Here is a 27,968-nt window from a genome sequence, read left to right on the forward strand (position 1 = left end):
GCCAAGTTTTCGGTTCGGGTGAAAAAGCTGCGGTCAGCCCTATGGCAACGCAGTTGGGAAAACAAGTGCCCGCGGCCCCCTGGAAAGCGAAGGGGCCCGCGAACTTTGGCACTGGAAGGGGAAGTACTGGCACGAAACCACAGCTCCTTTCGACTATCGCTTTTCCGTCCATCTCTATAGCGCTTGTAATACTCGTTGCTCGCCCTAATTCGGCCGTTAGTTGTTTGAATAGTAACAGTAGAGAGAAATATAGTTTTGACTTCTGGCTAATGGGAATCACAGTTGGTTAAAATAATCGTATAAAGGACATATCTTGAAGAGTTAGCCGTATAACAACAAGAAGATCAGATAATGTCTTCTGTAATAATGTCATAGCTATCAAAAATTCTGTTTTTTCTTTCCCAATATAGTTAGTTAGTTAGAAAACGTAAAAAAGCTACACTTTTCAGCGAGTTAAAATATCAAGAAACAATATAGTCGAGTGCCTCGACTATCAGATACCCGTTACTCTGTTATAAAGAATAGAATTATAAGAGTAACGTTCCAGAGCATTTATATTGGCTCTGAAAGAGATTTTTAAAAAATGGTTAAACTTGGCTGCTTGGGGCCCCTAGAATGCGTTTTAAAGTTCTAAAAATGCCGACTTTTGGTGGTTGCGGCGCCAAAGTTCATTAAAAAATCACAAAAATTTGTATTTTTCTTTTGTGTGACAACTTTACATCGAAATGAAATAAATTCTCATCTTATTTCGACTTAAGCAATGTTTAACTTTGCCCTTAAAGTTATGCTGTATACTTTCGTAACTCTTATGTGAGAAGGGCGCGAACAAAAATTAGGGGAAAGTGTAGCCTACTTTTGGGCTGTCACAAATTTAAAGTAAACGAAGCAAGAGGAGTACGAAATGCAAAGAGCGAATCCCGAAAACTTAAAATTAAACGTAATTTTGACGTTAAATGATAAAAACAAAAACATAATTTTTATTCGATTACGTATAAATTTACCTTTTAAAAGTCTCATTTTTAAGCAATAACTTTAAAAATATGTTTTTTATATATTATATTACATTTATTTTAACCTACAAACATTTTTATGAAATTTTCATCACCACATTGCCGATATTCAATACTTGGGCACCGTTACTTATTCTGACTAGAGAAATTTTGCCATCCTTGCCATTTGAAAAGAAAAGCTAACGTGATCTTCAAAAAGTACGCAACGAAAAATTTGTTTTGAAATCCGACATAGCATGTCTGTAGCTTTGGTAGTATAGCTATATATAGCTTTTCCCGCTACGCTGACGTATTTTTCGTATATTGGGCAATTTTATATAAGTGATCCCAAGTCAACTGGATACGCACAAACTGACATTTTCACGAATTTTTATTTTTAAATGGCTCCAAAATCTGGTTATTTGAAAATATTGGAACTTATTTTGGAAAAATTTCTTATATACTTAACAAAGCCCCTAATTGCTCATATTTTCAAAATTTTGACGATTACACTTTCCCCGCTCTTACACTTGAACCAATTTATGGAACCCGTCCCTCGTAGAGTATAGGTCTTCGTTGTAAGGCATGGATGCGTTGCCGACCCTATAAAGTATGTACGTATATTCTTGACCATGTTTGTCTGTACGTCCGTATAAACGCCGAGATTTCAAAACCTTTAAAAGCTGGGATTAGGAATCCTGGCTCTAGAAATTTCAGCGCAGCGCAAGTTTGTTTCAATCGAAGAGGTCTGTGGCGTCCAGTTTTGATGCTTTTGATGAACATTTTACTGGTAATGCTTTTAATTCGTCAATACTTAACCACTCCCCACTGTAAAAGATGTAAAATTGTATTTTTAAAATTGAATAACAGAGTAACGAGTATCTAATAGTCAAGTCACTCGACTGAAGCGTTCCTTCTTATATCTTCCATAATTACCAATCAGCTTTGAACCAACTTTTGTGAAACAACAGGAGATATGTACCTACACAATTACCGTGTTACGTTGCTCCATTGATACCGAAGCAACCCACTTTTCAAAGAACCTTGTTTTTTACTTCCGTTACTTACATACGTTCATTTTATAATCGGTATCTAATAAAAAGAGTAAATTTGTGATATGTTTTAAAAAGACAACAAGAAATGTATTGAATAAGTACAATTATATAATTTACACATAATATTTGTACATATATTTTGTTAATTTAATACGCTTTCAAATCGAATGAAAAAATACGCTGCGCTCGTAACTTAAATTCCGCCCTTTTACCATAACTTTATTTGCGGATTCGACTCGCGGATAATAGTCTAATGTTAAATTTAATATGTGTCTATATGTCAAAATACACTAGTCAGTTTACAATAGTGTAGCACTAAATTTCCGGTGGACCGAAAATGTTTGTATTATGCATTTTGTCAATATTCCGTTTGCCAAATAAAAAACATTTATGCACTTTGGCCTATCCAAAGGACTAATTTCTAGCTACCCGTCAGAAAAGAGGAATACAACTAACCTACCTTACAAGTGGACCACTAAACAAAATGTATCGAAATAAAGAAGTGGTTTCGAAAGTTCTCTCTATATTAGTCATTTGTGTATTTACATAACGTATGTATGTGTTACACCGATCCTTGTCCGAAATCAATTCGATCTTTCGCTGTTTCAATTATTGTTATCGGACAGTGTTCCTACCAAAATATTCCAGTTGACTGGGCCTAATGGAGTACACCTGTGAAAACAGCTTTTGTACAAAAATAAATTGTTTAAAGAGAAGTGCGAGTGTAAGTTATACGCCAAATTCCTATCTATGTTTCTACTAGTAAACTAAGTAAAACTCATTAAAATCAGGTCATGTTTGCCTTTTGATCTTTGGCTTGATATTAAGGGTTAGTCCTTCTGCTTCGGTGACATCCTACCAAAGCAAAGACGAGAGTCAGAGTCCCGATCATTCCTGTAGCCGATATTAGCAATCTTCTCACCCTGTAAAGTCTAAACTCATGGCTTTCATCGTCCCATATACCATGCTCTCCCTTCCTTATTGACTATGTTATCCGTCTGGATTGCGAAGTCTTCTAAAATTATCACAAGAAGTTGGCATTCGTGTGTTCAATGGCGCTTTGTCGGCGTCACATATAGGAGGGCGAGGACTTTCGGGATCGCGAGCGTGGCTTCGAAGGACTCTTCAGGCTGTGCCGCGAGCTGCTGCGCGGCTTGAACCCGCGATCGTTCCACGGCTCCGATACCCGTCCAAACCAATGAATCAAATCCATAACCTCTAGCTAAAAGGGCAACGGATCAGTTTACTATGATCGATAAGCATGGGTGTCGTGAAAAGCTCACCTGAAGTGTCTGTGGCAATTCCTTGAATATTTCACACTTGGTCAGTTGCGCATGTTGCGAAAGAAAGGAAAGGCATTTCGACTTTAAAGCAGTAGCCATATAGCGATCCGCAATGCCCAGAAGGCAGACCACGGAGTCCTCGTCAATTAATGAGTACAGGGTGTTTTCGCACAGTTCCTGTTGGTTTAAAACAAAATTAAAGCTTCTATGTAAGGTACTTAAGAACAGGTGCATGCAACAACGACTCTTGTATTTCTAAAAATAAATATCTCAAATTATAGATCAAATGGACTATATTGCATGCACCCCTTGAAACCATCCCCTCACCTTGAGATCATCTATAGAATACCGGTCTGCCAAGAGCATTAGTTCGCACACCTGCTCGGCGCCAACTGTTCGATCGATAGGAGCACCGTAGAGGTAAAGTAGCAGACGCCGGAATATTACGGGGGAGGTGTCCGTGATTATGACCTTTCGATTGATGGACTCCTGCATGCCCGACATCAGAGCCTTCTTGAACCACTCACAGCGAGCCGCAACGATCACCCGGTGGGCCTTGAAGCTGTGCACCTGGAGGGCCTTCTTCGCCGGCTCGGCAGCTTCAGTTCCACCCTCTGCCTTGCCGGCACTTGGGGTCGGCGCATAGGTGTGAACCTCGAACTCCATGTCGGCCAGTTGGGTCGAGTGCAGCAGACGCAGGGCGTTCTTCGAGAGATTGCTGCTGGCGGCAATGGGTGGCTCACAGAGATGTCGAATGAGGTTTAACTTTGGGCACAAACGAACGTTAGTCAGAAGCTCTTTCCCGGTGTAAGAGTTCGTTACCTTAATGCTATTGTAATCATAATATTGTTTGCGGTCCAGGTAGATCGGTTCCTTATCGCTCAGCCCCTGATTCAGGTTGTTCTCATGGTCGGCCATTTTGATGTTGTTGGTTAGCCGACTGCTGGCGTCCAAAAGTCCCAGCTCAATCACGGACTGTGTGAACTCCTGTTTTCGCACCAGCAAACAGATCTGACTGATGGCATCTCGCAGGGCATCCTTGTGGTCGAGTAACTTGGCGATGACGCCGTTCTGTAAACGAATTAAACGATGTAGGGGAGTACAGCAATGTGGGTATTCCAGCGCTTACTATCTGACTGGTGGCCAGCTTGAAACAGAACTTGAACTCCTTCCAACCCAGCTTGTCGTCCAGTCGATCCGACAGGTTCTCCACTATGAAGATGTAAGCGGGAATGTCCATGATCAGTTGCTCGAGGTTCTGGTTGATGGTGCTACTTTTGCTCAGAAAATCCATTTCGCAGAAGGTACTCCTGAAAGCAAGGAAGTGATCAGAGGCCGTGGAATTGCCCAGTACCACATGAACTCACTTTTTGTCCTTGATTATTTCCAGGGCCGCCACAATCCGGCCGTATATGTCGCGCATTTTCCGAACCTCGTACATGTAGAGAACGAATTTGAGGTCATTCTCCGCGGAGCTCAGGCGCTGCTTGTCCGGGAGATTGTCGTAAAGCGTTAGGCCCACGGGAGCACCGCGACGAGGACGTGGCGAGGGTTCGGCCCCGTCTGCAATCTGCAATTGCATGACAATAGCATCGTCTGCCTGCTGCTGTTGTAGTGGGAGATCCAGGTGGGAACATTTTAGGTCCTGTAAGTTGAAAATACACATGTAGTTTATGGTATTCCCACCAAAAAGTCCAGTCCCCACTCACCTTACACATGATTTCCAGCGAGTTTTTGATTTCCTCTATCACAGCGGTCAATACAAATAAGATTGATTCGATCTGTTAGGTGTACGAGATAGGTCAATAGTTAGCAACACTTTTTTTTATAGCGAAGGCTATTGCTATTACTAGTAATGGCTATTACAATCAGTTGAATTCACTTACTTCAGGTACAAGATAGTTCACCAATTCGGCTTTTTCGTCGACGCTCAGGCCGACAAAGACTCCGAGTACGTTCTGCAGCAGCTGTTGAACTTGCGACATAAAAATTGGGATGCGGGTTCGGACATACTTGACGATTTCGTTCTTCTGATATCGCGTCATGTGTGTGGCATCCGTGATGAAGATATTACAGAACTGAAGTACTTTGGCGCAACCTGCAGGAATGTGCATCCAGTAATTAGATCCTCTGGAAACAAGGAAGCCCACTGACTCACCTATGGCACATTCGCGCAAGGCGTCCTGAAACGTCGCATAGAGCTGCACCGGATCGCGGGTGATGTTCCCGGGATTAATGCACTGTATGACCCGATTGAGAATGCCGTGCAGATCCATCGTTACGTTGACCACAACTGAAAGCAGAGTGTCACAAGTAAGCAGGAGATATGCAGGTGATACTCGAAATGCATACATTTTTTGAGCCGTATCAGTCGCAGGTACTTGCGCGTCGGCTCCACCAGTTTGGTTAGCGACGGCTGCGACTCCGCAAAGCTTATCAGCTTCTCGCACACATCCTCGTCCAGATCCGGCAGCAGGGACTCCGTGTACAGCCAGTGGAGGATGGGGCCGAGCAGGAAGGTGGGCAGGTTGCACAGAACGCCCACGGGAGTCAGCGGCGACGACGGCGGCGTGTCCATGGAGCTGGGGAATGGCGAGGGGCTGCGTGCCCGGTAGGGCGACAGCGGTGGCCTCCGGATGCTGCAGATGGCCAGCCCGGCGGTTGGTGGCAGGGGCGTGGGCGTGGGCTGCAGCATCAGGTCCTGGCAGAAGTTGAAGATGTTCTTACAATGCGACTGCGACGTTTCCAGGTGCGAGTCCGAATGCGAAGTGGGCGGCAGACGGTACATGCCACCACCACCACCGCCGCCGCCGCCGCCGCCGCACTCGAGGCTCAGCAGACCCGTGGTCCTGACCACGGACGCCGCGTCCCCGGCATTGCCATTGCTCAGGCAGTTGAAGCTGCTGCTGAACTGATGCACTCGCTGGGCTCCCAGCCCAGATGACGGCATGGTTTGGAAGTCACAAGGCGGCTGCAGGTAGATGGGCGAAAGATTCAGGCGCGGCAGGGACTTGTCATGCCCGTCGTCATTGGCCGGCGCCACGGAGATCCTGATGGGATTCGGCGTGTTGGGGCCGCTGTGACAGGTCCTGGCCGGACGAGCGGTGGCCGAAGAAGGGGCACTATTGACACACATGCTGCAATCGAAGCCATTCAGCCGCAGTATGGAGGCGTGCAGGGCGTACTCCAGCCCGCCGGAGCTCTTCACCATCACGTCGCTGAAGTAGGACTCCTGCAGGGCCTCGCCGAAGCTCAGCTGCTTCTCCTGGCCAGCAGCCTGGCCATCCTGCAGCCGCTTGCACTCGACGGCATACCAGTTCTCGCAGCTGAGCACCAACGTGTCGGTCGGCGTCAAGGTGTTGGTCTGTGGGGCGAAGAGGTTAGAGTTCCTGGAGTTCTGGAGGAGATCCCAACGGAGCTATTGGTACTCACGCTGAACTCAATGCTGTGGCCGGCAAAGGCTCCAAAGACAAGACGCGGGTTGATCTCGTGGACGTCGAAGGTCTCGCAGCTGAAGAGCACACTGGCCGACTCACAGTAGGTGCCGCAGTCCTTGCCCTCGGGCAGCGGACTGACCAGGTCATTGTACCAGGTAATATCGCTGGTGTCATCCAAGCGGAACTTGATGCTAAACGGAGGGGAGGGGAATGACGCTCAGGATATTGGGTTACATGTTTCGGAGGATGACTTACCCCTCCAGACCGGAGAGCTCCCGCTTTCCCTCGAAGGTGCAGCAGACAATCTAGGATGTTCGGGTGTAGATTTGTTAGATGCACATCGGTTGCAGGAGATGGGGCAGTACTCACCTCCCATGTGCCCAAGAAAGTGTGCACCAGTGCCATGGCGGTTTTTTAGTGTCCCCGTTGGCGTTGCCTAATCTCGAGTAGAGCCATGAATCCTGGCCGAGAGCGGGTGTGTGTGTGTGTGTGTGTGTGTTGGTACCCGTGTGGGCCGACGAAATGCAGTTTCCCCAGCTACTGCGAGTCAGTGGGAAGTCACCAGTGACCACATTGCACGCTCCGTTTCCGATGCTCCAGGGAGTCCACTTTTTCCTTTGCCCGACTCTAGAAAGGACCTCTTCTGGATACGGATTTCGATGTGCGAGTGTGCATTTGTATGTATTTGTTGTTGCCAACAACTGTAACTGCGCTGCCGCTGTTGCTGCTGCCTCCGCTCCGCCGCCTCTCTGCCGCTCTGCAAGGATTCCAGCGAGTCCGGAGTCCTCGCTGCGAATCTGAGGCGCTCTCGGTCTCGGTCTCGCTCTCGCTCCTCCCGGCTGTTCGCTCTCACATCCCCGCGTCCGCTGACCACTGAGCTTTGCAGCAGCTGACGAAGCTTCCACGGAAAAGCTTCGGGAAAGGATGCGGTACGTGGGTGGTTATGCACGGCTGGTAAAGCCACCCACGCCCGTTGCCGTTCGATGGCGAGCTTTTCATTTACTCTTCCAGGGAATGTTTGGACCAACACGACGCACGCACCTCATGACGTTGCACAGACAGGCATTTGACGCTTTCTATTGACGCAATTGATTTTCGCACAGCGCTCGAATTTTGATAGACTCATCAAAAAAATGATATTTAGAACCCTTGCAGTTTTAGCAATCCCATAGGCATGGGTATAACCTTGTTTTTGTCAGTTTTACTTTCTTAAACTGAAAACCCTCAAATGTTTAAGTGGTTTAAAAATGTCTTTCCCGAAAATGGTTGTCTTATATGGTTTAAAATGGGTTTACTATTAAATTCAATATTTTTTATTACTCCAAGGTTCATACAATTTAATTTAATTTTAATTTCATGTACAAATAAAACATTTCATTTTGGCATGCTGGACATCACAATGGTAACCAGACTATAAAATTACTTCTCGAGCTCGAAAACATAATGCAAAAACCGCAGTGTTCGCTCAAAATAAAAAAATTTGTTTATATATTGCGTTTACTCCACGGATTGTAATACATATCGGGTTTTTTAAAATTTCAAGTTTTATCACCGTTACCTTTTAAACATATTTCGATTTAAGATTATAAACTTCACACAATAAAATATATTAATTTATGTTATAATTATTTCAACAATTAACACATAATTTGATCTCCCTTAAGGAATTAATTGCATGAACTATGCTTTCAAAATAAAGGCACTAGTTAATCGAGTCGAGAGTATGAATGTTTCTTGTACAATTGTAAAATTTAATGGAAAGATACAGTTTAAATAATACCGAAGTAGGGCTGAACATCACGACCTTGTTTGGATGGCTCTCTCGAGTCAGGTGCTAGAAGTCCAGAAAGGCATTGATGGCACACTGGCTGGTTTCCTGATCAAACTGTTTGTCCTCGTAGATCCGGATTCCATCCCTTGCTATGATATCTCGGGGAGAGAGCTGCAAATAATTGAAGCAATTGAAAGGATTCCCCGCATAGTGGGTTCATAAACCGAAACATACGCTGAGAAGCTGCTTGGAGCTCAGGTTATAGCCCTTATAGAGGGCAATCCTTTGGAGCGCCATCACGCTGCGAATCCGCTGACGTGGCTCGATGGTGAGCAGCTTGCGGAGCACATCCCTGCCCTCGTGGGAAAGGTCTTGCACCTCCTCCGGCAGGAAGTCCTCGCTGTCCCCGTCACTGTCCTGCAGACAACCATTGATCTGGGCAATGGAGGGGGCGTTGGACAGACCGTCCTCTGGTTCCACACTTTCCCGGCGGCGTCGCAACAGGTGACGTTTAATGTTCGGCGACTGCAATAGAGCAGGTGATAAATATTCAAGTCAGTTTTCTAATCAGAAATATTGAAAATCAACAGTTTTCATTGAGTATACTTTTATGCGATTATGGAAAATAGCCAAGACCCGAACCGACTTTCAAAATCCGTCATGCAATTGCTTCCGAAAACATATAGAAGTAGGTAAAGAAAGATAACCCAAAATCCGAGTGTTACACCTCTGATATGAAAACCCCTGTATATCCAAGAATTCAGACCTGGAGCAGACCTGTTACCGAAGCGATGAGTAACCTCTGTTTGTTTTTCCGCTTGTCAGCTATGCCAAAAAACAACAATTAGCGTCCGGTGACAACACGATCAACCGAACAATGCTAATGGTGGCGCCCTGAATCATATCTAAATAACCAAACAATTCGGAACAAACGCATGAACACGCAAATACGCAAATCACAAACGTCAGCTTATTGACAGAGCCAACCACATGTCTCGGGTTCCTTGCCATGAAACTGAATAAAGTAGAGTAAACAGAAACTCTATAGTAAACGACACTTACTATACCCTTGCAGATCCATTTTTATTGGTAACATGTTTGTGCATAGTATCAGTGCTAGTAATTAAATACAGATATATTATTTTCATCTAGCATAGCTCAAGTTAGCCCGATCGACTTATTTTAGAGTTCGCATATAACGCTAATTTACAAGAAATGTGACTCAAGTCGAAAAACTCGTTTATTTTTTTAGAAATGTTATTTTTGTGATCTGTGTTGTGTAAAAATGTGATGGATCACAAAGCGTGAGAAAATAAGAAAGAATCGTAAATAAGGCAGCCCCTATCTTCTTAAGGCATCATTTAGTCCGATTACTTGATGGGTATTTTAAGCCGAAATCTTTTATGCAGCATAGTATAGGATAGACACACAATCTTGAGATGGTATATAGCAATGGTAAGCACCAAACGATAGTTTTACAATAGGTCACTTTAAAATCGAATTATAGTAAAGTGCCTTTGGCTGCGTGAAGCTATATCAAGGAATATTGTACATTCCACAGCTTAATACGTAGCTTAATATGCTGATAACAAAATACTTTATGTTTATATCGCAAGGAAAGTAACTGTAGAATATTCTGGAGGGACTTAAGAACAAACTCTTAAATTTGGCGCCCCACACTTTAATATCTTTATTCCAAGCTGTAATTATGGTGATTTCGAGAAGATACATGGCGGTGGTAAACTGGATACCCAACTTGGATAAGTCGCAGGCCCATGTCTTAGATCGGCTCCGCTCAACTAGCCCGTAATGCTCAGCTCGGCTCCACGAACGCTAATGCATGCAAATTGGATTCAATTAGCGGGCGACTACTTTTAAAATAGAAATAGACAATTTTTGTCGAGTTGACGTCGCTGATGCTGGACTTATTGTCGTTGTCGCCATGGAGAGTGCTGTAATACTCGCACTCTCACTTGCCGAGTACGTTCCAGATTTACGGTCACAAATGCATGTACGGGGAAAAATGGGAAAGTGGGGGAGTTCTTTAGGGAATCGACGGGCGAGTTCTTATCAGGCCACTATACAGGGGTACTAAGAATTGTGTAAAGATTTGGTATGGAAAATCAATCGAATATACGTGAGTATTTAAGGAAACCAATTTAGTAAACAATATGGTAAAAAATTCCTCAATGTCTATATTAAAAACTACACAAAAATAACGTTTAGGTAAATTTGAACAACCCAATAGTTAAATGGTCCCATTTCATCAAAAGGTCAATTTGACCAACGAAATAGTTACTCTCCCAACTACAAAATATACACAACTTTTCATTTTATGGTGGTTTTACTATTAAATAGTAACACGTCACTATTCTAGTAGTTGTTACCTTTCTTACAGTTGCGTAATCATACGTAATGTTCAATTGTATCCATACAAGTTTCAATTCCTCAATGTTTATATTAAAAACTCGCATCATAGTTCAAGTTTGGTTAGATTGAAGGGTAAGACCCACTTCGATCAATCACACACATAAAGGCAGCAGAATCTACATTAACTCCCCATTGAATAGAATAGCAAATTTCATGCAAATCTAATTTGACAAACGCAATTGTCATGTAAGAGCCACTTACTGACACTGACTAGCTGCTAATTACAGCGCTGCACTTGAATACTCGCATGTACATGCATACGTAGTTGCATGTGGCATGTGGATGATGGTGGTGATGGAGGATGGTCCGGGTTCGAGACCAAGCGAGGCACGCACTTGAACTTAACTTGGACTGCGCCCGGAGAAGTGGGTGTCTCTCGGGCATGACCCAAAAATGCTGGCGACGGAGGAGGGTGACATTTATGATTGGACACTGTCACTTTCACATCGGAAAACGGCAGCAGGTGGCATTCGGGAAATGCCAGCGAATTGCAACTTAGTCATCCAGATCCATTACCAGATTCAAGGTGACTGCCTGCCTGCCTGGGGCCATAGTGGCGAATACGAAAAACTAAAGAGAAACCACTAGGTTAGGATGCATTGAGCGCTGGCCTAATGCCGAGAGATTTCGAAAGGTTTGACCTGCATTTGGAGCAACAAATTAAGCTTAATCAATGCGGCTGCGGCCGCCAACTGACAAACAACGAAAAGTTGACAAAGTGAAACAGTTTGGGTTGTGCTTAGAAAAATTAAATTAAATCACAGACGGGCGAGGCGAGCGGTAATGATCATCGGGGCAGGTGGCAGGGCGACAGGGCGACAGGGCGGTACAGGGACTGACCATGCCACCTTCCTGGTTCGTTGATTCGAAAACAAGTTGCGAAATGAGATGGGACGAGCGCTCCACTGATTCTGCTCTGGTTCCCGCAGACGCTGGCAATCTCTGTCCATATTATATCTGCTTTATCGCTGACAATGTGACGCATGGTAATTGTAATTGCCGGCACGTGAGCTGGCCGCTGTCACTCCATCATAACTACACTTCGACCGAAATATAGAACTCTTTCAAATGCGAAGTAGTATCTATTTTTGATACGGGCAATTCTTTACTGTCGCACGCGACATTCGTCCGCTTTGATACTGAAAAAAAACGAGTTCCAAGTACCATTTTTCTTTGGACTTGAATTAAAGCTCTTGATTAGCACTATAATTAGTGCCAGGGCTGACTTTGGGCCATTATTCATTTTCAGGATATATAAAAAATCGAAGCCTTTAGCCGCAACAAAAATAGAAGTGATATATTTTACTACCAGCTCAACTTTCAATTGCAGCGAAACGTGAAAAAATATTTTGATGAAGCTAATTTTATATTGTTCGCTTTCATTTTTCTTTAAAATGTTTTTGGGTTGGTTCCAAAATATTAAATTGTTTTTTTTTATTAAAATTTTAGTGACTGTCGCACATTTTTCCGTAGTTTTGTAAGGTGGTTTTTCTTTAATCTCAAATGAATGGTTCTAAACCAACTTAAGAATATACCGACAAATTCCTGAAAAAATAATTTTGCCCATACTAGTAAGTATTGTCCTGAAAATTATCGAATGTTAGGCGAATTTCCTAGCTAAGTTTAGGATCTATCTAATAAGAAACAAATATCGGTGAAAAACCATATAGAAATATGTTTTAATCACGATTCAAGATTTTGGGCATGGTTGACATGAAATTGAAATTCATCATTTGACTATCCTGTTATTATTTAAACCAGAATTCTTTCTCTCCGTGTAGGCAAATAGTTGTGGTACGATTTCTGCGTTTGATTTGGCTAACTAGATCACAATCATCCGCTGGCCCTGGCCCAGTCATGGGTTGCTGGAATCCATCTTTCGTTTGAACTACCATAGGTCACCAACCGCCTTCCTCCTCCAGCTGCCGCTCGGTTGGCCAATTATCGTCGCGACAATGTTTAGTGCGAGCAAAAAACTTGATAGTGATTATTATTTTTATATTTCCTAGAATTAATGTCCAGAGATAATTGTCTTAATCGACTGTACATCGCTTATTGCATAGTCAGCCGAAAAGAGAAAAAACCGGCGAGAACAGATTGACAAAGCAAAGTGCGCAGCAGCAAAAACCGAAAACAATCTGCAAGATTTCATTTCGGATGACCATTGCGGTTTTACGAGTGCCGAGCTGCCGAGCTGCCGATGAGGGGAGGCCACAGAAGCCCTAAACAAACGCGCCAGGAAGTGCTCTGGGACCTGGCCAAGATGAGGTGGCTGAAAGGTACGACGACGGCGTGGCGTAATAAGTTGCCCAAGTCCATCGACGGCCCATCAATATGTTTCAAGTTATTTATTTAAATGCATTTTTAATATATGCACATGGGCAGGCACATGTACATCTATTCAATCGGATGGCAGGCCGGGCAGAGGCCCCTTTGATCGCCTCCAGATCCCGACGGCCACATGACCATGCTGGGATGGGTCCTTTTCAATTACAGTCATTAAAATGCGTGTCTACTTTAATTACAAATTTCAAAACGGAAAAGACGAACATCGCGCAGAGGTGGATAAAAGTGCACATAGATTTCGCAGTTTCCCCAGGGGGAATGGAAAGGGGAATGGGAATGGGAATGGGTACGGAAGGGAATGGGAATGGAAGGGAATCGCCACTGTCCACTGTCCACTATCCACTGTCATTGTCCAGCAGTTGGCAAGCGCTGGATAGACTGGACAGGCTGGACGGGCGGTGTATTATGCGACAATGACCTCTTTTCCGTGCTTAGGACATTCAAGGCCAATAACAAAGAGTTATGTATCCATGAGATACAAAGGCGGCTCTGCCGCTGCTTCTCTGCCTTACCGCTGGTCGCAGGTCTAGTACTGGCAGCAAGGAGGCACGAGTGTGTGTGTGTGCCTCGGTGTGGATGTGGCATGCAGCAGTCTTTGCTTTGCAGAGAACACTGGGCAACAAGGTGGCAAAAGGTGGGTTTTCTCTGGGTTCCCCGGTAAAAAGAGAACTGGCCGAAGGATCCTACGGTGGACTAATGTTTTGCTGAAATCGCTAGCTTCCCTTGAGTTCGGATGCAGATTTCAAATACCTGAATGGGGAATAACTCGAAATAAACCTTGTGTAGTCCTGTGTAATTACCTTTCAGGATGATAATGATAATGATGATGATAATGCCCCAGCCCCGATCTATGCTAGTTCTCCCCCTGCTTTTGTGTTGACGACCAGGACAATGTTGATGTTGATTGCAACGCATGTGCATTTTATATTACATGATAGCAGACCAGTACGAGGAGTGCGAGCATATCGTGGCCATTCCCCATTTCCCATTCCCATTCCCCAATCCCCACCCAGCAAACCCAAAAGGCCACTTTATCCATGTTGGCCAGTTGGCGAGTCCGAGGCCGAGTCGATGGAGTCGGTGGAAGTCGTGTCCGCGGCGCACAAATTTATTTCTTTCGGTGCTCTGCAGAGCCTGTAGAAAATCTACGTCCAGAGGTTCCCCTTAGCGGGCTCCGCAAATATTTATGCAAGTCAAGAGCATAAAAATGTCGCAAGAAAATGAGCAGGCCAGTGCAGCCATTAAGTGACCACTTGGCCCAGCAGGCAAGTGCTTGTGGATGCCGACCTCCTCCTCCAAGTCGGTGCATTCCCACTTCTTCTGTTCAGTTGGGTCTCTTCAGCGTCCAGTCGGTTCGCGGGGAGGATCGGTGGCCGGCTGAAAGCAATGCCATCTCGTGCCCGGCCAATTTTCCACCATCTCAACGCCAAAATGTTGCATTTGATTTGGTCTGGCGTGGGTTAAGGTATGAGTACTATGGATGCCCTTTCTTTGGCCAGCACTTTACACCTGCTTAAGCAACATTCCGAATGCTTAGGGTTTTCAGATACATATTATAGTTTCCATAGATCTTACATTAACTATTGTTATTATGAAGCGTCTACCTAAGTATTGTACAAGAAACACAAAAGGTTCAAAATCCTTTTTGAGTACTGGTATACAATGCTTTGCACCGTTTTTGTAAATGTGATACAGGAATAACTTGGCATTGCAAAAACAAGTGTAGTTAAGGGTCGGCTAAATATTACCACACTCATTATTTTAATAGCATCGCCTACTTTGGCTAAGACTCAGTGGCCGAAGTCCCTCCGGGTTTTCTTCTAACTTCTTGTACTCCAGCAGAGCTGAGGTTGTTTTCAGATCGAGCAATTAAATGGCTAGTGGGGATCTTCGGCTAAGTGTGTAAGAAGTAGGACTAGGTCTCACAAAGAGTTAAGGCTAAACTTAGCTAACAGAATCTATGAAACATTTACTGGTGAAGATGTGGGGTAAATCAAAGTTATGTTTAGTCTATAAGCACTGTAGCCCCGCCACTAGAATACGTCATCTTTTTCCTTGAACACATAGTTGTAATAGGCAGAGTTGTTGTTTCTCAGCCGTTCATCCATGGAAATCATTGAGCAACTTAATAATTGCAATTATGCATGATTTTTCTAAACGTAAGTGTCTAAAGATTATGAGATTCATTTTCGTGTCGAGACATACAGCGCTGTAGATCGACCTTCAAAATTAGCAAACGACTGGTAGGCCATAAAGGTTTTCGGGTTCTTGGTATTTGGGCTATTGGTTTCGCATACATTTTACAAGTCCCGAGGTACCAGCACCGGGACTAATCTTCCCGAATTATAGTTTCAGGTTATAGGAAACAGGTAGAGAGTCCGATAATCCCTAGGCCCATAAAACCCAAAACCGAACCCAAAGTGGTCGTAAATAAACAGATGGGTCGCGTTGAAATATTTTCGACAGCGTACATTATGCGGCTTTCTCTGTTTATCTTTCCATCTCTGTTACTATCTGGTACCATTAGTACTATCATGCTCATTCTCAAATCAGAGTCTTTCCAAATCCAATCAGAGCACGTTTAACTTAAGAGCTCTCCCAGAACTTTTCCGCTAAACGATTGTCTGACCTTAGAGACGTCGACGCAGTCGTATCTTCTATAAGGCATTTGATGTTATGAGTGCACCGAAAGAAAAAATGACATGGAATTCGATATGGTACCTAAGAAAAACTTTTAGAATATTGTTAGTACAATGCATTAAAGTAAAAGTTGCGTTATATACATCTAATGTTTTACCTGTTATTGATGAATGATTAAGACCAAAAGAAATTATATTATCTATTACGATAGAAATTAAGTTATATAACAAAAAATAATTGATCTAAACGAATTAAGTTTTTAGAATTAAAAAAATTCAGTTTGAAAAAGATGAAAGTTATGCGATCAAATTTGGCTTATACAGGGGTGCTACAAAAACCGCCGATGGCTTTGGAGACGGTTGGTTTGGAAAAAAAATCGGAATTTTAGGAACATTTTTTTCAAAGCCCTCTATTTGGTTTGTTTTAATTCGTCTACTTATTTTTGAACCGGCTTCTGTGACACCGAGATTTGCTTTCGGGGGAAATTTGGTTGGAAAGATTTCTGTGACACCCCAAAATATGATTATTTCTGCTGAATAAGTATCTTTGTGGCTGTTTCACTCTTAGTTGCCCAATTAAGAAAATTCGAGAATGCGGTGGATGTGATTTTCGTAAGCGACAAATGGGGCCGGGCAATTAAGTGCCCCACCCCCGCGCTTCATATACAATCTTTGTTGCGGGGAGTGGAACTTTCCACAGATACGCGTCTATCCTTTTTGGTGTATATATCTGGCCGTGGTCTATAAAAAGAATCTGCAGGCCTGTTTGGAGCTGCCCCAAGGCATTTATCATTCTAAGATAATCAACGATCGGAAACCCCCTGCTTTGATTATGTTAATGATGTTCCTCGGCCGGATCGAACGCAGCCCGGTCTGGTCTGGTCTGGTCCTCTTCTGGCCACTGGCTTAGTCCGTCTTTGGCTCGAAGTTGCTAAAGTTCTTGGCCTGTGGTGGTGGTGTGGCGGTGGAACTAGCAGATAGGCAGCCAAGCTGGCCCGTCCCCTGGCCCCCAGTCCCGTCTCGGTATCCAAGACGGATACCGGTTTCTCGCCAACCCAGCTAGCCCAACGCCTCTGCGACCCCGCCAATTGCAATGAACCACAATTAAGCATTTTTCTTTGGCCCTGGCTGATTGCTGATATTATCATCGTCCCAACTGCATTTGAAAATCGTGCTGCGTTTAATGACGCTTATGGCAATCGATCAGCAGCGAGCGATCCTGGCTAGTTCGATTTATAAATAGATCCCCGTAGGTCTGCGGTCTGCAGAAGTCTGCAGAAGACTTACAAATTGCATTCGCTTTAAAAATAGACAGAGCTTGGGAGCAATTTGCCGTCTATTTATGGAGAAAGGGTTCTGGATACTGGGTTTTCCCATTCTCAGAGCAGCCGGCTTAGAGCGCGGACTAAAAATATCCATGTCCCCGGGATCCTGCGAGGCTCACGTACGCATGCCCGCTGCCCCAACCTCTGCCTCGATTCTGCCCGCTGCGTTTGCTGCTTCGGCTGCTGCTGCGGTTGCCTGCTGCGACGTTCGTGCCTAGCACGCTGTCTATGGCCATACCGCTGACGCTCTGCCGACGTCGGCGTCGGCGTCGGACGTCGGGCGTTCGTGATCCGCCGCCGAGTGTATATAAACGCCCCGGCACACTGGCATCCACTCAAAGTGTTTCTTGAAACTGACCGGTGAGAACACGCGGCAGGCCAGGCCAGCAGCGCAGTGGATTAAGAATATACCATATAACCATATAACCATTACCAATAACCAATTTTTTTTCAAATACATTTTTTTTTAACTTTGTGCGTTGTGTGTTTGTTGCAGGGCGCGAAACGAAATCCCAGAATATTCCCGAAAATCCAAACCGTAAAACGATAACATTAAGTGTATCTGTGAGATACGCAGTGCCAAAGCAAACCCTGTTTTAATCCGACGAAAGCGGCTTCAATTAAAAGGTGAGTGGTGGCCAAAGGCAAGGTAACAAGGTATTAAGGTACCGGGGTACCGGGGTACCGGGGCATCAAGGCATTCAGGGTGATATCCTTAAAACGAGGTCTTAGCCTGCCTTATCTGCATCTTCGGGCCATCCAAACGCTGGGTGAACCACCCGTTTGTGTTTCGCAAATCACCGCCAGCATTTCTTAACGAGTTTCGATTGCCAAGTCTCGGCTGCGGACCTAAATGCAGTTTTGGCCAACGAGAGCTGCTCGTAAATTATAAAGATCGTATCTTGGCAGGGGGCCCGGCTTCTCGACCGGCCAGAGTTACGTAGTTGCGTAACACCCACGAAATTATGGCCAGAGCAGTGGTCGTTGGCAGTAGTACAATAATACAATGGGGGTGCTCAATCATGTTCAAATGCATATTGTTTGTGGGGCTCAAGAACCCCATATATTAATCGGAGCCCATACCGTTAGGTCCAAGCTCTTTGTTTAATAAATTAGGGTTTATCGATGGCCATAAACCAGCCGCATTAATTAGCATAAGGAAATAAGCAAATGGCCAGTCCAAGTGGTAAATTTGCAAGTCAGCCGTTATCAGATGGACCGAGTAAGCCACTGAAAACTTAAGTGATCATCACTTAAGTGCCGCATTTGAATAATTAAACGCCGTGAATGTGAATCTGAATGTGGATGTGGGCCACTCGGAGCAGGGAGAAAGGAGGCGCCATTAGACAGGCAGAGCGAGGACCGGCAAGCCGGGTCTACGAACTGCCGCGACCGCCAATTTAATTCAGAGGTAGAATTTCATTTAATCGAATTACAAAAGAAGCAAACGAAACGTAATTCTGCGGAAGACGAAACGGTGATTGGGGAATTCAAATGGAAATGGAATAGAAAGTCCGGCTACAAAAATCCCACTGAGGGTCATTGTGCAGCAGAAAGATGGCGATACGATACACACAGGCTTTTATGGGTTCTATGGTCCGCTCCCTCATACTAATTAAGTCCCCTGTTTGCTCTTCCCTTCGCAGAATGAAGTGCCAACTGCTTTTCCTGGCCACCGTGTGCCTGGCCAGCGTTTGGGCGCTCCCCGTGCCCGACGAGGAGGTTGCCATTCAGCCGGAAACCGGTGCCAAGGCCGAGTTGCTGACCAAGAACGCGCTGCCCACTGCCGCTGAGCCCGCTGTCCCCAAGCCGGAGGTCGAGAAGGTGCCGGAGCTTAAGATCGCCCAGGAAGCCAAGGCCGCCGTTCCAGAGCCCGCCGCTCCCATTGCTCCCGTCGCCGAGCCGGCCAAGGAGATCAACAGTGTGGAGCTCAAGTCGAGTGCGCCGGACGTAGAGACCGCCCCAGCCATTCCGGAGAAGAAGGCCCTGCCCGAGGAGGCCAAGCCCGCCCAGGAGCCCACTCCCGTAGAGGCCGAGAAGAAGCAGGAGAAGACGGCCCGCACAGAGGCGGAGCCCATCGTCGAGGCACAGCCCCAGGCACCCAAGGCCATTGAACTTGCCCCCGAGGCCCCAGCCGCCAATGCCGAGGTGCAGAAGCAAGTTGTGGACGAGGCCAAGCCCCAGGAACCCAAGATCGATGCCAAGTCGGCCGAGGAGCCAGCGATTCCCGCCGTAGTAGTCGCCGCCGCCGAGAAGGAGACAGTCGCCCCCGAGCAGCCCGCCCGTCAGGAGAGGATCAACGAAATCGAGCAGGAGGCCAAGAAGGATGCTGCAGCCCCCGAGGAGCCAGCCAAGGCCGTTGAAGCCGCACCCACCGCCGCCCCGGAACCTGCCAAGTCAGAGACCAACATCCAGGTGATTGCTCCGGAGAAGAAGTCCATCGAGTCGACCGCTGCTGCTTCTCCTGCCGCCCAAGCCGCACAGGCAAAGTCGGGTGAGGCCCCCAAGCCCGTTGACCAGCAAAAGAACACCGAGACCGTGGCCGAGGCCGCTCCAGTGCTCAAGACCAATGCCCCACTGGCCCCTGCCGGAGCCACCAAGGTGACAGAGCCCGCCAAGGAGCAGGAGAAGGAGCAGCCAGCCGCCGAGACCATCGCCAAGGCCTTGCCAGAGCAGAAGACGGAGGAGACAGCAGCAGCCGGTGCCCCGGAGCCAGCCGCTGCCGTGCCCGAGGCCAAGAAGATCGATGAAGCACCAGCACCAGTTGCCGAGCCCGTGGCCAAGAGCCCGGAAGCCATTGTCGAGCCCGTTCAGGCCCAAGCTGCACCGGCCGAGACCAAAAAGTCGGAGGAGGAGAAGTCTGACAAGTCCGAGTCCAAGGTCGAAGAGTCCTCAGAGTCGAAGGAGTCGGAGGAGAGCAGCGAATCGAAGGAGAACTAGGGATAGTAAGAGCTTTACATCTACCACCATGCCTTTACCCAACGCCACCAGCACCAGCACCACCACCCCCCGACCATCGCACCACTGCTACGCCTTGGCAGCGTCTTAATATTACGATCGTAGTTAGTGGTATCCTTAGTTGTATATGGAGCAGATCGAAATGACACACAACCATGAATACGAGGGGAGAGCTGAGGAAGGCGCCCCGGAACAATAGAACCAAGTGGATCGCAAGTTACCCACGCGTAGGCATAACAATTCAACACACAACAAACAGGACAAACCGCTAAGATGGCATAAAATATTACTTATAATTATAATTTAATTAATGTAATTTTAATTAAATCTTAGTCATTGCAAGACAACACCCCTGCACTCAGCACCCCTGCAACCCCCAATCCTAGATCAGCCTCCCCAACTTTCCTTCCTAAAAATAACCCCCAGAACGAAGCCAGCACTCGAGTATCGCCTACGATGCATTATAAATGAAAAACCCTTTTTTTTTATTTGAGTTCTAACATAATGAAACTACATTTAATAACGATAGTGTTATAACGTATATATGAGAGGAAGTATATATGATTTTATATAGACTGAGAAAATTCTTAAATAAAAATCGAAAAACTAAAATACAACATGGGTGCTGCGAAGACTTTCTGGGGGATGGGATCAACAAGATCCTAACATAATACCAACAGAAGGCTAAGCCCTATAAACGAGTGGCTTTTCCAATAACCTTAGCTGAAGAAAATGTAGAATCAAGTCTTAGGGTGGACAATACTAGATTGTACAGCTATAATGGCTAGTCCAATTACACACATAGCTCCCGGCGCCCGCTGTTGGATTATAGAGCTTCACTGTTGACTGGGCAATACCAAGTATTCTCCACAGATGCCATGCACATGCAGCAAACCAGTTCCACAGTCCCAGATCTACTGGGGCTACACAAGCGCTAGCTATTGCGTCGGAAAACCAATGGGATCGCCGAGATGGCGCATGCTCGCATTCTGAACGGTTATTACCGATTGAATTACTGACTACCGGAATGGGTGGCTTACCTTCTGTGTCAGCATCTGACAGGCTATAACGCCCAAGGCCCACCAGTCCACTGCATGGCCGTAAGGTTCGCCGCACAGAATCTCGGGGGCTGAAACGATACGAGAGGGGGAGAACGTTTTACCCACCCGCAAACAAATGGTGAAGAGGCAATAGTGAGCAGTCAACTCTGAATTGTTGCTTCGGCGGGCCGAATTCGGATGATATCCATAGGGTTTGGATTATAGAGCGGTACGAGGTGACCGACTGTACAACTGGGAGCTCGGAACGATAAATGGCTGGTCGAAATATGAGGTGATGGTTTATTTTGATAATGCTCGAAAAAGGCCAATTACATTTCTACTTTGAACGTGTGCTTCAAAGGATTTATTCTGCTTAATTCGATTTTACAATATTAGTTAAGTCGTAAAGTACATTTATCGATTACTTCTATAGCTTGGACATACAGATAAACATTGATTTACATACATACACATCTATGTATTGGATCTCCATGGATACATAGAGTTGGTACTATCGTTTAAACACTACAAGTACAATCACAATCTTTTATACATACATCTCTACCGCTAATTGCCTCGATCTCAACATTAGATGGGTTCTGAATTCGTTATTGTTTTCCTTCTCCTCCTTCTCTCTTCTTCACCGAATATAATTTCTTAGCTTGCATCATTTTCATTATTTACACTGGCGATTTAGACATAATTAACACAATGCATTTGATCTGCTGACAGGTATTTGCTTGCTAGGGGAGCTCAAAGCTTGCTTTTGGAACGTTTTGCATGAATTTTCGAAGGGATACAGCGCTTGTCACACCTCGAGCTTAGGCTTGTTGGCTCGATGGGGTGATAGACAGCTAAATGGTAGCCCAAGTGGTAAAATCGAGAGCCCATTCTTTAATATTATCAATCGGTTATTGACTCTGCATCCATCTCCTTTTAGCTAAGCATCGCTGTCTGCACAACGTTGCCTCCTGCTCTTTTGCGTGAACACTTTCAAATCCTGCAGAGCTGGATTTACCCATACCATGCTCTTGGATGTACCGGTGGTTAATAGAACCTATTGGATAGCTTAGGCCATAATAACAACTAAAACAAGAGAGAACGTTATGGTCGAGTGTCTCGACCAGCGGATACCCGTTACTCAGCTAACCATCTACAAAACAAGATTTCTCAACAAAATTTCAGGGCATTTCTTTTGGCTCGGCACCTAGCGGGAGAGTTACTAGCTTACATAACTTCATAACTTTAATAATAATATTGCAATTGGTTTGATTAGTGGAATGTAGATAGGTATTGATCAACAAAACCTTTAAAAATGTGGGCGCAATACAGACTTTAGCGCTAGAGTGGGCGTGGCACTTCGATGAAACAAACTTGCGCTGCAAAAGAGCCCCTAGAATCTGTATGCTCAACCCCAGATTTCTAGCTTTTGTAGTTTCTGAGATGTTAGCGTTCATACGGACAGAGAGACAAACGGACAGAACCACAGACGGACTTGAGTATATTACTTTTTAGGGTCGGAAACGCTCCCTTCTACCTGTTTCATACTTTTTGACGAATACAATAAACCCTTTTTCTCCATGAGTAACGAGTATTTATATTAATGGTCGCATAACACTTGCTTAGTGTTTGTCTAACTGGCTGAATATGTTTACGGGAGCTTTTCAGTACGAAATCCTCTATCTCTCCCACAAAAAATCCAGTCAGTTAGCCAATATTAAAGAAAATGCCATCCGGCTTTAAGGGGGTTCATCTATGTCTCGGTTTATAAAAAATTGAACATTTTTTTTGCAGTTCTAAGTTTTAATGGTTCTTCACAAAAAAATGTTCAAAAAACCATGTAAATACGGACGAGACATGAGTGAACGCCCACTTAAGGCAGAACTATTGAAATGAAAGCCTACATTTAAAAGATATAGTTCAGCGGGGACTTGCCATAAATATTTAGCTACTTGGTATTTTATCTTATCACCCTTGCAAATGACTCACCCTTAGTCTTGGGTAAAAACACTATAAACGGTTGAAAAAAAAAGAAAATACAAATAAATAAACTCGCGAACAACTAATTTTGATGTGTGGACAGCCCCGTAGTGATAACCAGCCACTGGTGTGGCATTTCTACACAAAGGTGGCAGGATCTCGATCCCTTCTCCATCAACCCGTCACATTGCGAGGGTCTCTTTGATGATCTTCTTCATGGCGTTGCCCATGGAGGGAGCAGTCGAGCCAGAAGTTGAGTAGTCGAATTTAAAGAGGTACGGCTGCACGTCCGGAAAGGATGTGTCGAAAATCAGGTCCAGTTCGCTCTGACTGGGCGTCTTGGGGACGTAGTCGTGTCGGTTCATCAGCTCGGTGATGTATATGACCTTTTCGGTCAGGAGATCGGAGACATTCTCGCGGCACAGCTGCCGCTCGTCCTCGTTCTCGTGCTTAATGAGGTCCAGATGGACCGTCCACACTTCCCACGGGATCGACTCCTGCGGGAAGGGCCAGCGGTTCTTCTTTTTCTGGAAGAACTCCAGGCTGATTTGGCCGGAGCCGCAGCTTTCGTTGGAGCGCAGCTTTTCGCTGAACGAGTTGATCGCCCTCTTCACCCTGTGCGTCAGGCTGTCCGAGGTGCAGCACACGTAGGTGAAGTCAATGAAGTTGCAATCGACGTCCGTGTAGCCGACCGTCCCGATGGAGTACTGGGCGTCGCCCGTGTACATGTACTTGCCCAGGCAGCGGTGGAAGAGGACGGTGTGAAAGATGGTGGCTACCGCCTCGTCCACCTGACGACCCTCCATGGTCAAATCGAAGACCTGCGAACGCGCGTTCATGACGATAACTTCTTGGGCTTGGGACTGAGATTGAATTTGAGTGCTGGCTATGTACAGTGTTCCGTCGCTGTTGTGACTCTGTGTCCCTTTTGTTAACCTTGCTCCCTTACTGTCTGCCTGCTCTGTAATGCCTTTCTAGGGTAATCTGGGCTCTCTTTTGTTAATGACTGTATCTCACAGCTTACAGTTGCTTTTATAGTAAAATAACCTTTCTCTTCTCAAATGTACATTGTTTTATAACTTAAGTGGTAGTATCCTAGCGTGACAGTAGGTATATATGCTATATTTTCCTATACTGCTCTGTTCCCTTTGCTTCTAAGTTGCATCTGCTGGGCTTTCTTTTCGAAAATGCCTTTGAACGATTTGAATTGCGATGGATCGGCGCGCCTCTTAACAGCTAAATCTATTACTTAAGTGTTTGTTATGTTTAAGTTGAATTAAATCGTACCCATGTATTTGAAAGTGCCACACATGGTGCGCGTGTTGGCCCCCAGTTTGAGCCACTTGCTAAGGCCGAAGTCGGTCAGCTTTACGTGAAACTGTTGCGTTAGCAAGATATTCTCCGGCTTGGCATCGCGGTATATAATCCCGGCGTTGTGCAGAAAATCTGTGAACACGCACATAAAACGTAAGACTTTGGTAATATGATCAGAGGCTGCATTAGCCCCTGTCTACTCACCCAGAGCAAGTGCTATTTCGCCAACATACAGTCGAACCAGATCAATGGAGAAGTACGTTATTTTTGAGAACAACTCGCCGTTAGGTACGTATTCGGATACTGCAAAGGAAGTATTTAGTATACACTTGGAATGCTAATAAAAACGTCCTCGAGACGTACGAATGTGGAGGTTGTGGCGGTTCTGCCACAGATCAATTTGCTTCACGATAAACGGATGGTGACCGCAAACCTTCTGTATGTCCGCCTCGTCCTTGATCTGCCGCACGCTATTGTCCTCGATGAGCTGCAAAAAACGTAGGGTGTTACTTAATCTCCACGAATATCCACATCAAGTTTTGAACAACCTTTGACTTCTTTAGCACCTTCAAGGCGTAGCACACGCTGTTGTCGCTCTTAGTGCACACCTTGAAGACCACGCCGAAGGCTCCTTTGGCCACTAGATGCTCGATTTGGTACAGATCGTTCCGGCTGGACTCCTTGAAGTGCGAGTTGAAGATTGAGTTGGTGAGAGGCCTGTGCCACTGAGTCTTTCCTCGCCGAGAGCCGTGAAGTGACGTCAAGCTGCAGGGAAACGGAGGCGTATTAGTAAAGGCCCCAGAAGTTCAAGCCCAAGGGATTCTACCTCTTTCGCGTCGCCTTGTTCCGATGACGAAATGAGTTACGTGCCCCGGAGAAGCTCCAGTTGAGGCGTCCTCCGCTAAGGCTGCCAAGACTCCAGGTGGAAAGCTGTTGCTGAAACATGGCACATCATTAGGACTTATGTTTTCAGTTTTTGCAGCTCACTATATTATATGTAAACTGAACACGCGGCGGACTGTCTGCTCGAAGACAATGTTGAAGCCAACAAAACGGCCTGAAAATGTGCTTAGCCGATTTATTACGGCTTACCTGCGTTGTTTTCGACGGTTACTCGGCCCGTTTTCGCCGGGAAACTCAGCTAATGAGTCGCAGAACCCTGTCTATCTATCTACGAATTTCTACGGAGGCGTAGGTTCGGTTTTGCGATGTTCACTGGGCGACGACACGTGCGTTATGGCCTGTGAATATTTGCAAACAAATAACGCCACCGATGATCGAACAGCTGGAATCGGATCGCAGAAGAGAGCGAGAGAGCGAATCGAAAACAGCCCATACAGTGGGGTCCACGAAAAGTGATCATGTTTGGGTTTTGTCTATTATACTTTTGGAAACTGAAACTATTCCATAAAAAAAATTGAAGTGATAACCCTTGTGAGAGATTTGATAAAGAAAACATGTCAAAGTGTATGTGAAAGGATTTTCCCATACCGCGGGCCTCTTCTGACGACCATTTCTATAGTGGAAAATTCGAGAAATTCCTACTAAATTGTAATTACTATACATACAGAGTTCCTAAAGGACTTTACAGGTAGCTGAAAAATACCGTTGAAAAGGTATTATGAAATGCAGGTTATCCAAACCATTATATCTAATTTGTTTCTTGTTACATTTGAAAATGAAATTGATTTATACACTTTTAATTTGCAAATGATAATTGCGGTTTTTAAATAGATGCGGTTTTATGAAATTTGCATTTTTAAAAAAGGAAAAAATGTGTTGTGACTGAATACTTTGGGCCTCAAAACGGTTAGTCGCATCTGTGAGTTCTTTGATATCAAGTGGGGAGCTTGTACAATACTTTCGACCGCGACTGTGGCCAGCGTTTCTTGGCTGAGGGTCACCATTCCGTATGGTTACACACACGCACGTGCTCGCAGTATACGTACAGATCTTTGGATCTGGATCTCCGTGTGGGCCGTGCGATCCTCATAGTTATATTGGGATCGAGATGGGCTGGAGGGGGCACGCGGGAGGGCGGATTTGATAAGGGGGCGCCAGAATTTGCGCAGCGGGAGGCTCAATTGGCATGGCCCTGAAATCCGTATGCGAATGCGGAAATACTCGGGGCATTTGAAGAGTGCGGAAAAGAGCGCCCACACACGTGCCTAATTTGGGGTGGTGGGGAAATGCTCGGCGGGGTGAGAGAGGGGGTCAGGGGTCAAAAGCCGCGTCGTAATTGAATGGGGAAAATGCGAGCCCAACACCCATTAATGACGCAGTATTTATTTGCGCTGACGAGGGAAAACATGGCCAACACTGCCCGAGATATGTACGTACATACATATGTATGTGGGTTGCCTTATCAGCCTGTCCCAAATACCACCCACTCCAACGCTTCTTACTCACTACCTGCTGTGATTGTACGGGCGGCTCCTCCTCGCCTGGAGGATCTGGCTGGGATTGGTGGGCTTGGGCCTGGGCCTGGAGCTGGGCTCTCCGCGGGTTGGCCTGCTCCTGCTCCTGCTGCTGCTCCGCCTGCTGCTCGTCCTCCCGACGATGATCGGCGGTGGCTCCTTGTTCCGCTGCTCCTTGTGGCCACTGCGATGTCCTTCTGCTTCTGCTCGCGTTCCGCGGTTGCGAGTTGCCCATCAAAAGCTCCACTCGTTCCAAATCAATTCCCGTTGTTTCGTCTTCGTCCCGTTGTTGTTTACACACACACACACCGCACACCACCACACTCGTTCCACTGGAATTGCGCAATCACCGTGTGCGTGTGTGTGCGTGGGGGCAGCAGCAAAAATAATCGCAGTAAAAAGCGCGCACTTCGCAGCCGGAAAGTGAAATTCTAATATAAATATTGGGTGGCTCTGGTTCTATTTTGCTGTTTTTTTTCTGTGTTACGCTTTGTTGTTGTTGTTGCGGGGAGGTAGCAGTGTGGCCAGGTGGCGGATGGAACTAAAGCACTAGTGTTCTAGTACTAGCAAACGGTCACACTTAAGCAGGGCTGGCTTAATATGTTGACCTTTATTAAGCATTACATATCTATTAAGGTATCTACCCCGCAGTTCACCAATTCAGCACTGGCACAAAATCATCACGCAGTCGACTGCGTCGCCACAGAGCCGAACGCACCAACGGCAGAGCCGAACGCAACGGCGGCAAAGCGCCTTTTTAGCGCTTTTGTAGTGCTTAAAAAAGCGCTTAAAAGATGCTGATTGTACGACAGTTTTGATGCAGTGATAATTCGTAGGACATCAGCACCATTTTTAATTCAAAATCATCGCCGATTAAGCGCTCGGTGATGATCTTTTTGCAGTGATTCAGCGATAAAAAGCGCTAAATGGTATCTTCACAATGAAAAAACACAATCAATAAACTAATAAATAATGGAAAATATA

The 27,968-nt window shown here is 45.6% G+C and overlaps 4 protein-coding genes across 8 annotated transcripts; 1 reads left to right on the forward strand and 3 right to left on the reverse strand.

Annotated features, from left to right (window-relative positions):
• Positions 1-2,187: 2,187 nt before the first annotated feature.
• LOC119557787 lies at positions 2,188-7,509 on the reverse strand. The gene is made up of 13 exons (XM_037870687.1): positions 7,134-7,509; positions 7,020-7,069; positions 6,760-6,955; positions 5,680-6,691; positions 5,486-5,620; positions 5,214-5,425; positions 5,037-5,108; positions 4,695-4,972; positions 4,457-4,637; positions 4,150-4,398; positions 3,655-4,092; positions 3,328-3,504; positions 2,188-3,266 (listed from the first exon to the last, which is right to left on the reverse strand). The coding sequence occupies exons 1-13, from the start codon at positions 7,167-7,169 to the stop codon at positions 3,114-3,116; spliced, it is 3,189 nt and encodes a 1,062-aa protein (XP_037726615.1). The 5' UTR covers positions 7,170-7,509; the 3' UTR covers positions 2,188-3,113.
• Positions 7,510-8,073: 564 nt separating this feature from the next.
• Positions 8,074-27,511, reverse strand: LOC119558214 (serine/threonine-protein kinase S6KL). 4 transcript variants are annotated; one of them, XM_037871523.1, is made up of 9 exons: positions 26,980-27,219; positions 25,394-25,497; positions 25,116-25,332; positions 24,931-25,054; positions 24,772-24,870; positions 24,541-24,699; positions 21,274-21,362; positions 8,770-9,060; positions 8,074-8,706 (listed from the first exon to the last, which is right to left on the reverse strand). In XM_037871523.1, exons 1-9 carry the CDS (start codon positions 27,217-27,219, stop codon positions 8,599-8,601), a joined length of 1,431 nt encoding a protein of 476 aa, XP_037727451.1. In that variant the 3' UTR covers positions 8,074-8,598. The 4 variants fall into 4 exon arrangements, with proteins under 4 accessions (XP_037727451.1, XP_037727450.1, XP_037727448.1 ...); XM_037871522.1 differs by having other exon boundaries at positions 8,075-8,706; positions 26,977-27,511; XM_037871520.1 differs by having other exon boundaries at positions 8,075-8,706; positions 25,394-25,503; positions 26,977-27,511.
• Positions 17,616-20,825, forward strand: LOC119558215 (protein bangles and beads). 2 transcript variants are annotated; one of them, XM_037871525.1, is made up of 3 exons: positions 17,616-17,635; positions 17,772-17,902; positions 18,922-20,825. In XM_037871525.1, exon 3 carries the CDS (start codon positions 18,923-18,925, stop codon positions 20,213-20,215), a length of 1,293 nt encoding a protein of 430 aa, XP_037727453.1. In that variant the 5' UTR covers positions 17,616-17,635; positions 17,772-17,902; position 18,922; the 3' UTR covers positions 20,216-20,825. The 2 variants fall into 2 exon arrangements, with proteins under 2 accessions (XP_037727453.1, XP_037727452.1); XM_037871524.1 differs by lacking the exon at positions 17,616-17,635 and having other exon boundaries at positions 17,657-17,902.
• On the reverse strand, positions 21,603-24,534 carry LOC119558216 (autophagy-related protein 101). Its single transcript, XM_037871526.1, has one exon. It carries the CDS (start codon positions 24,090-24,092, stop codon positions 23,436-23,438), a length of 657 nt encoding a protein of 218 aa, XP_037727454.1. The 5' UTR covers positions 24,093-24,534; the 3' UTR covers positions 21,603-23,435.
• Positions 27,512-27,968: the final 457 nt, after the last annotated feature.

The sequence above is a fragment of the Drosophila subpulchrella genome, chromosome X (genome assembly GCF_014743375.2).
Source record: "Drosophila subpulchrella strain 33 F10 #4 breed RU33 chromosome X, RU_Dsub_v1.1 Primary Assembly, whole genome shotgun sequence".
In the NCBI taxonomy this organism is placed as follows: Eukaryota; Metazoa; Arthropoda; class Insecta; order Diptera; family Drosophilidae; genus Drosophila; species Drosophila subpulchrella.

What these genes read in the sequence shown, in the direction of transcription:
- LOC119558216 (XM_037871526.1), bottom strand. Translation starts at nt 24,092, where the DNA reads ATGAACGCGCGTTCGCAGGTCTTCGATTTGACCATGGAGGGTCGTCAG.
- LOC119558215 (XM_037871525.1), top strand. Translation starts at nt 18,923, where the DNA reads ATGAAGTGCCAACTGCTTTTCCTGGCCACCGTGTGCCTGGCCAGCGTT.
- LOC119557787 (XM_037870687.1), bottom strand. Translation starts at nt 7,169, where the DNA reads ATGGCACTGGTGCACACTTTCTTGGGCACATGGGAG. An exon ending in AGCTGGCCACCAGTCAGATA is followed by an intron (nt 4,399 to 4,456) that starts GTAAGCGCTGGA and finishes ATTCGTTTACAG; the next exon opens with AACGGCGTCATCGCCAAGTT. An exon ending in AATTGCCACAGACACTTCAG is followed by an intron (nt 3,267 to 3,327) that starts GTGAGCTTTTCA and finishes TTGCCCTTTTAG; the next exon opens with CTAGAGGTTATGGATTTGAT.
- LOC119558214 (XM_037871520.1), bottom strand. Translation starts at nt 27,219, where the DNA reads ATGGGCAACTCGCAACCGCGGAACGCGAGCAGAAGCAGAAGGACATCG. An exon ending in AACAAGGCGACGCGAAAGAG is followed by an intron (nt 25,333 to 25,393) that starts GTAGAATCCCTT and finishes GTTTCCCTGCAG; the next exon opens with CTTGACGTCACTTCACGGCT. An exon ending in GTCAGATGCTGACACAGAAG is followed by an intron (nt 9,061 to 21,273) that starts GTAAGCCACCCA and finishes GCTCTATTGCAG; the next exon opens with TCGCCGAACATTAAACGTCA.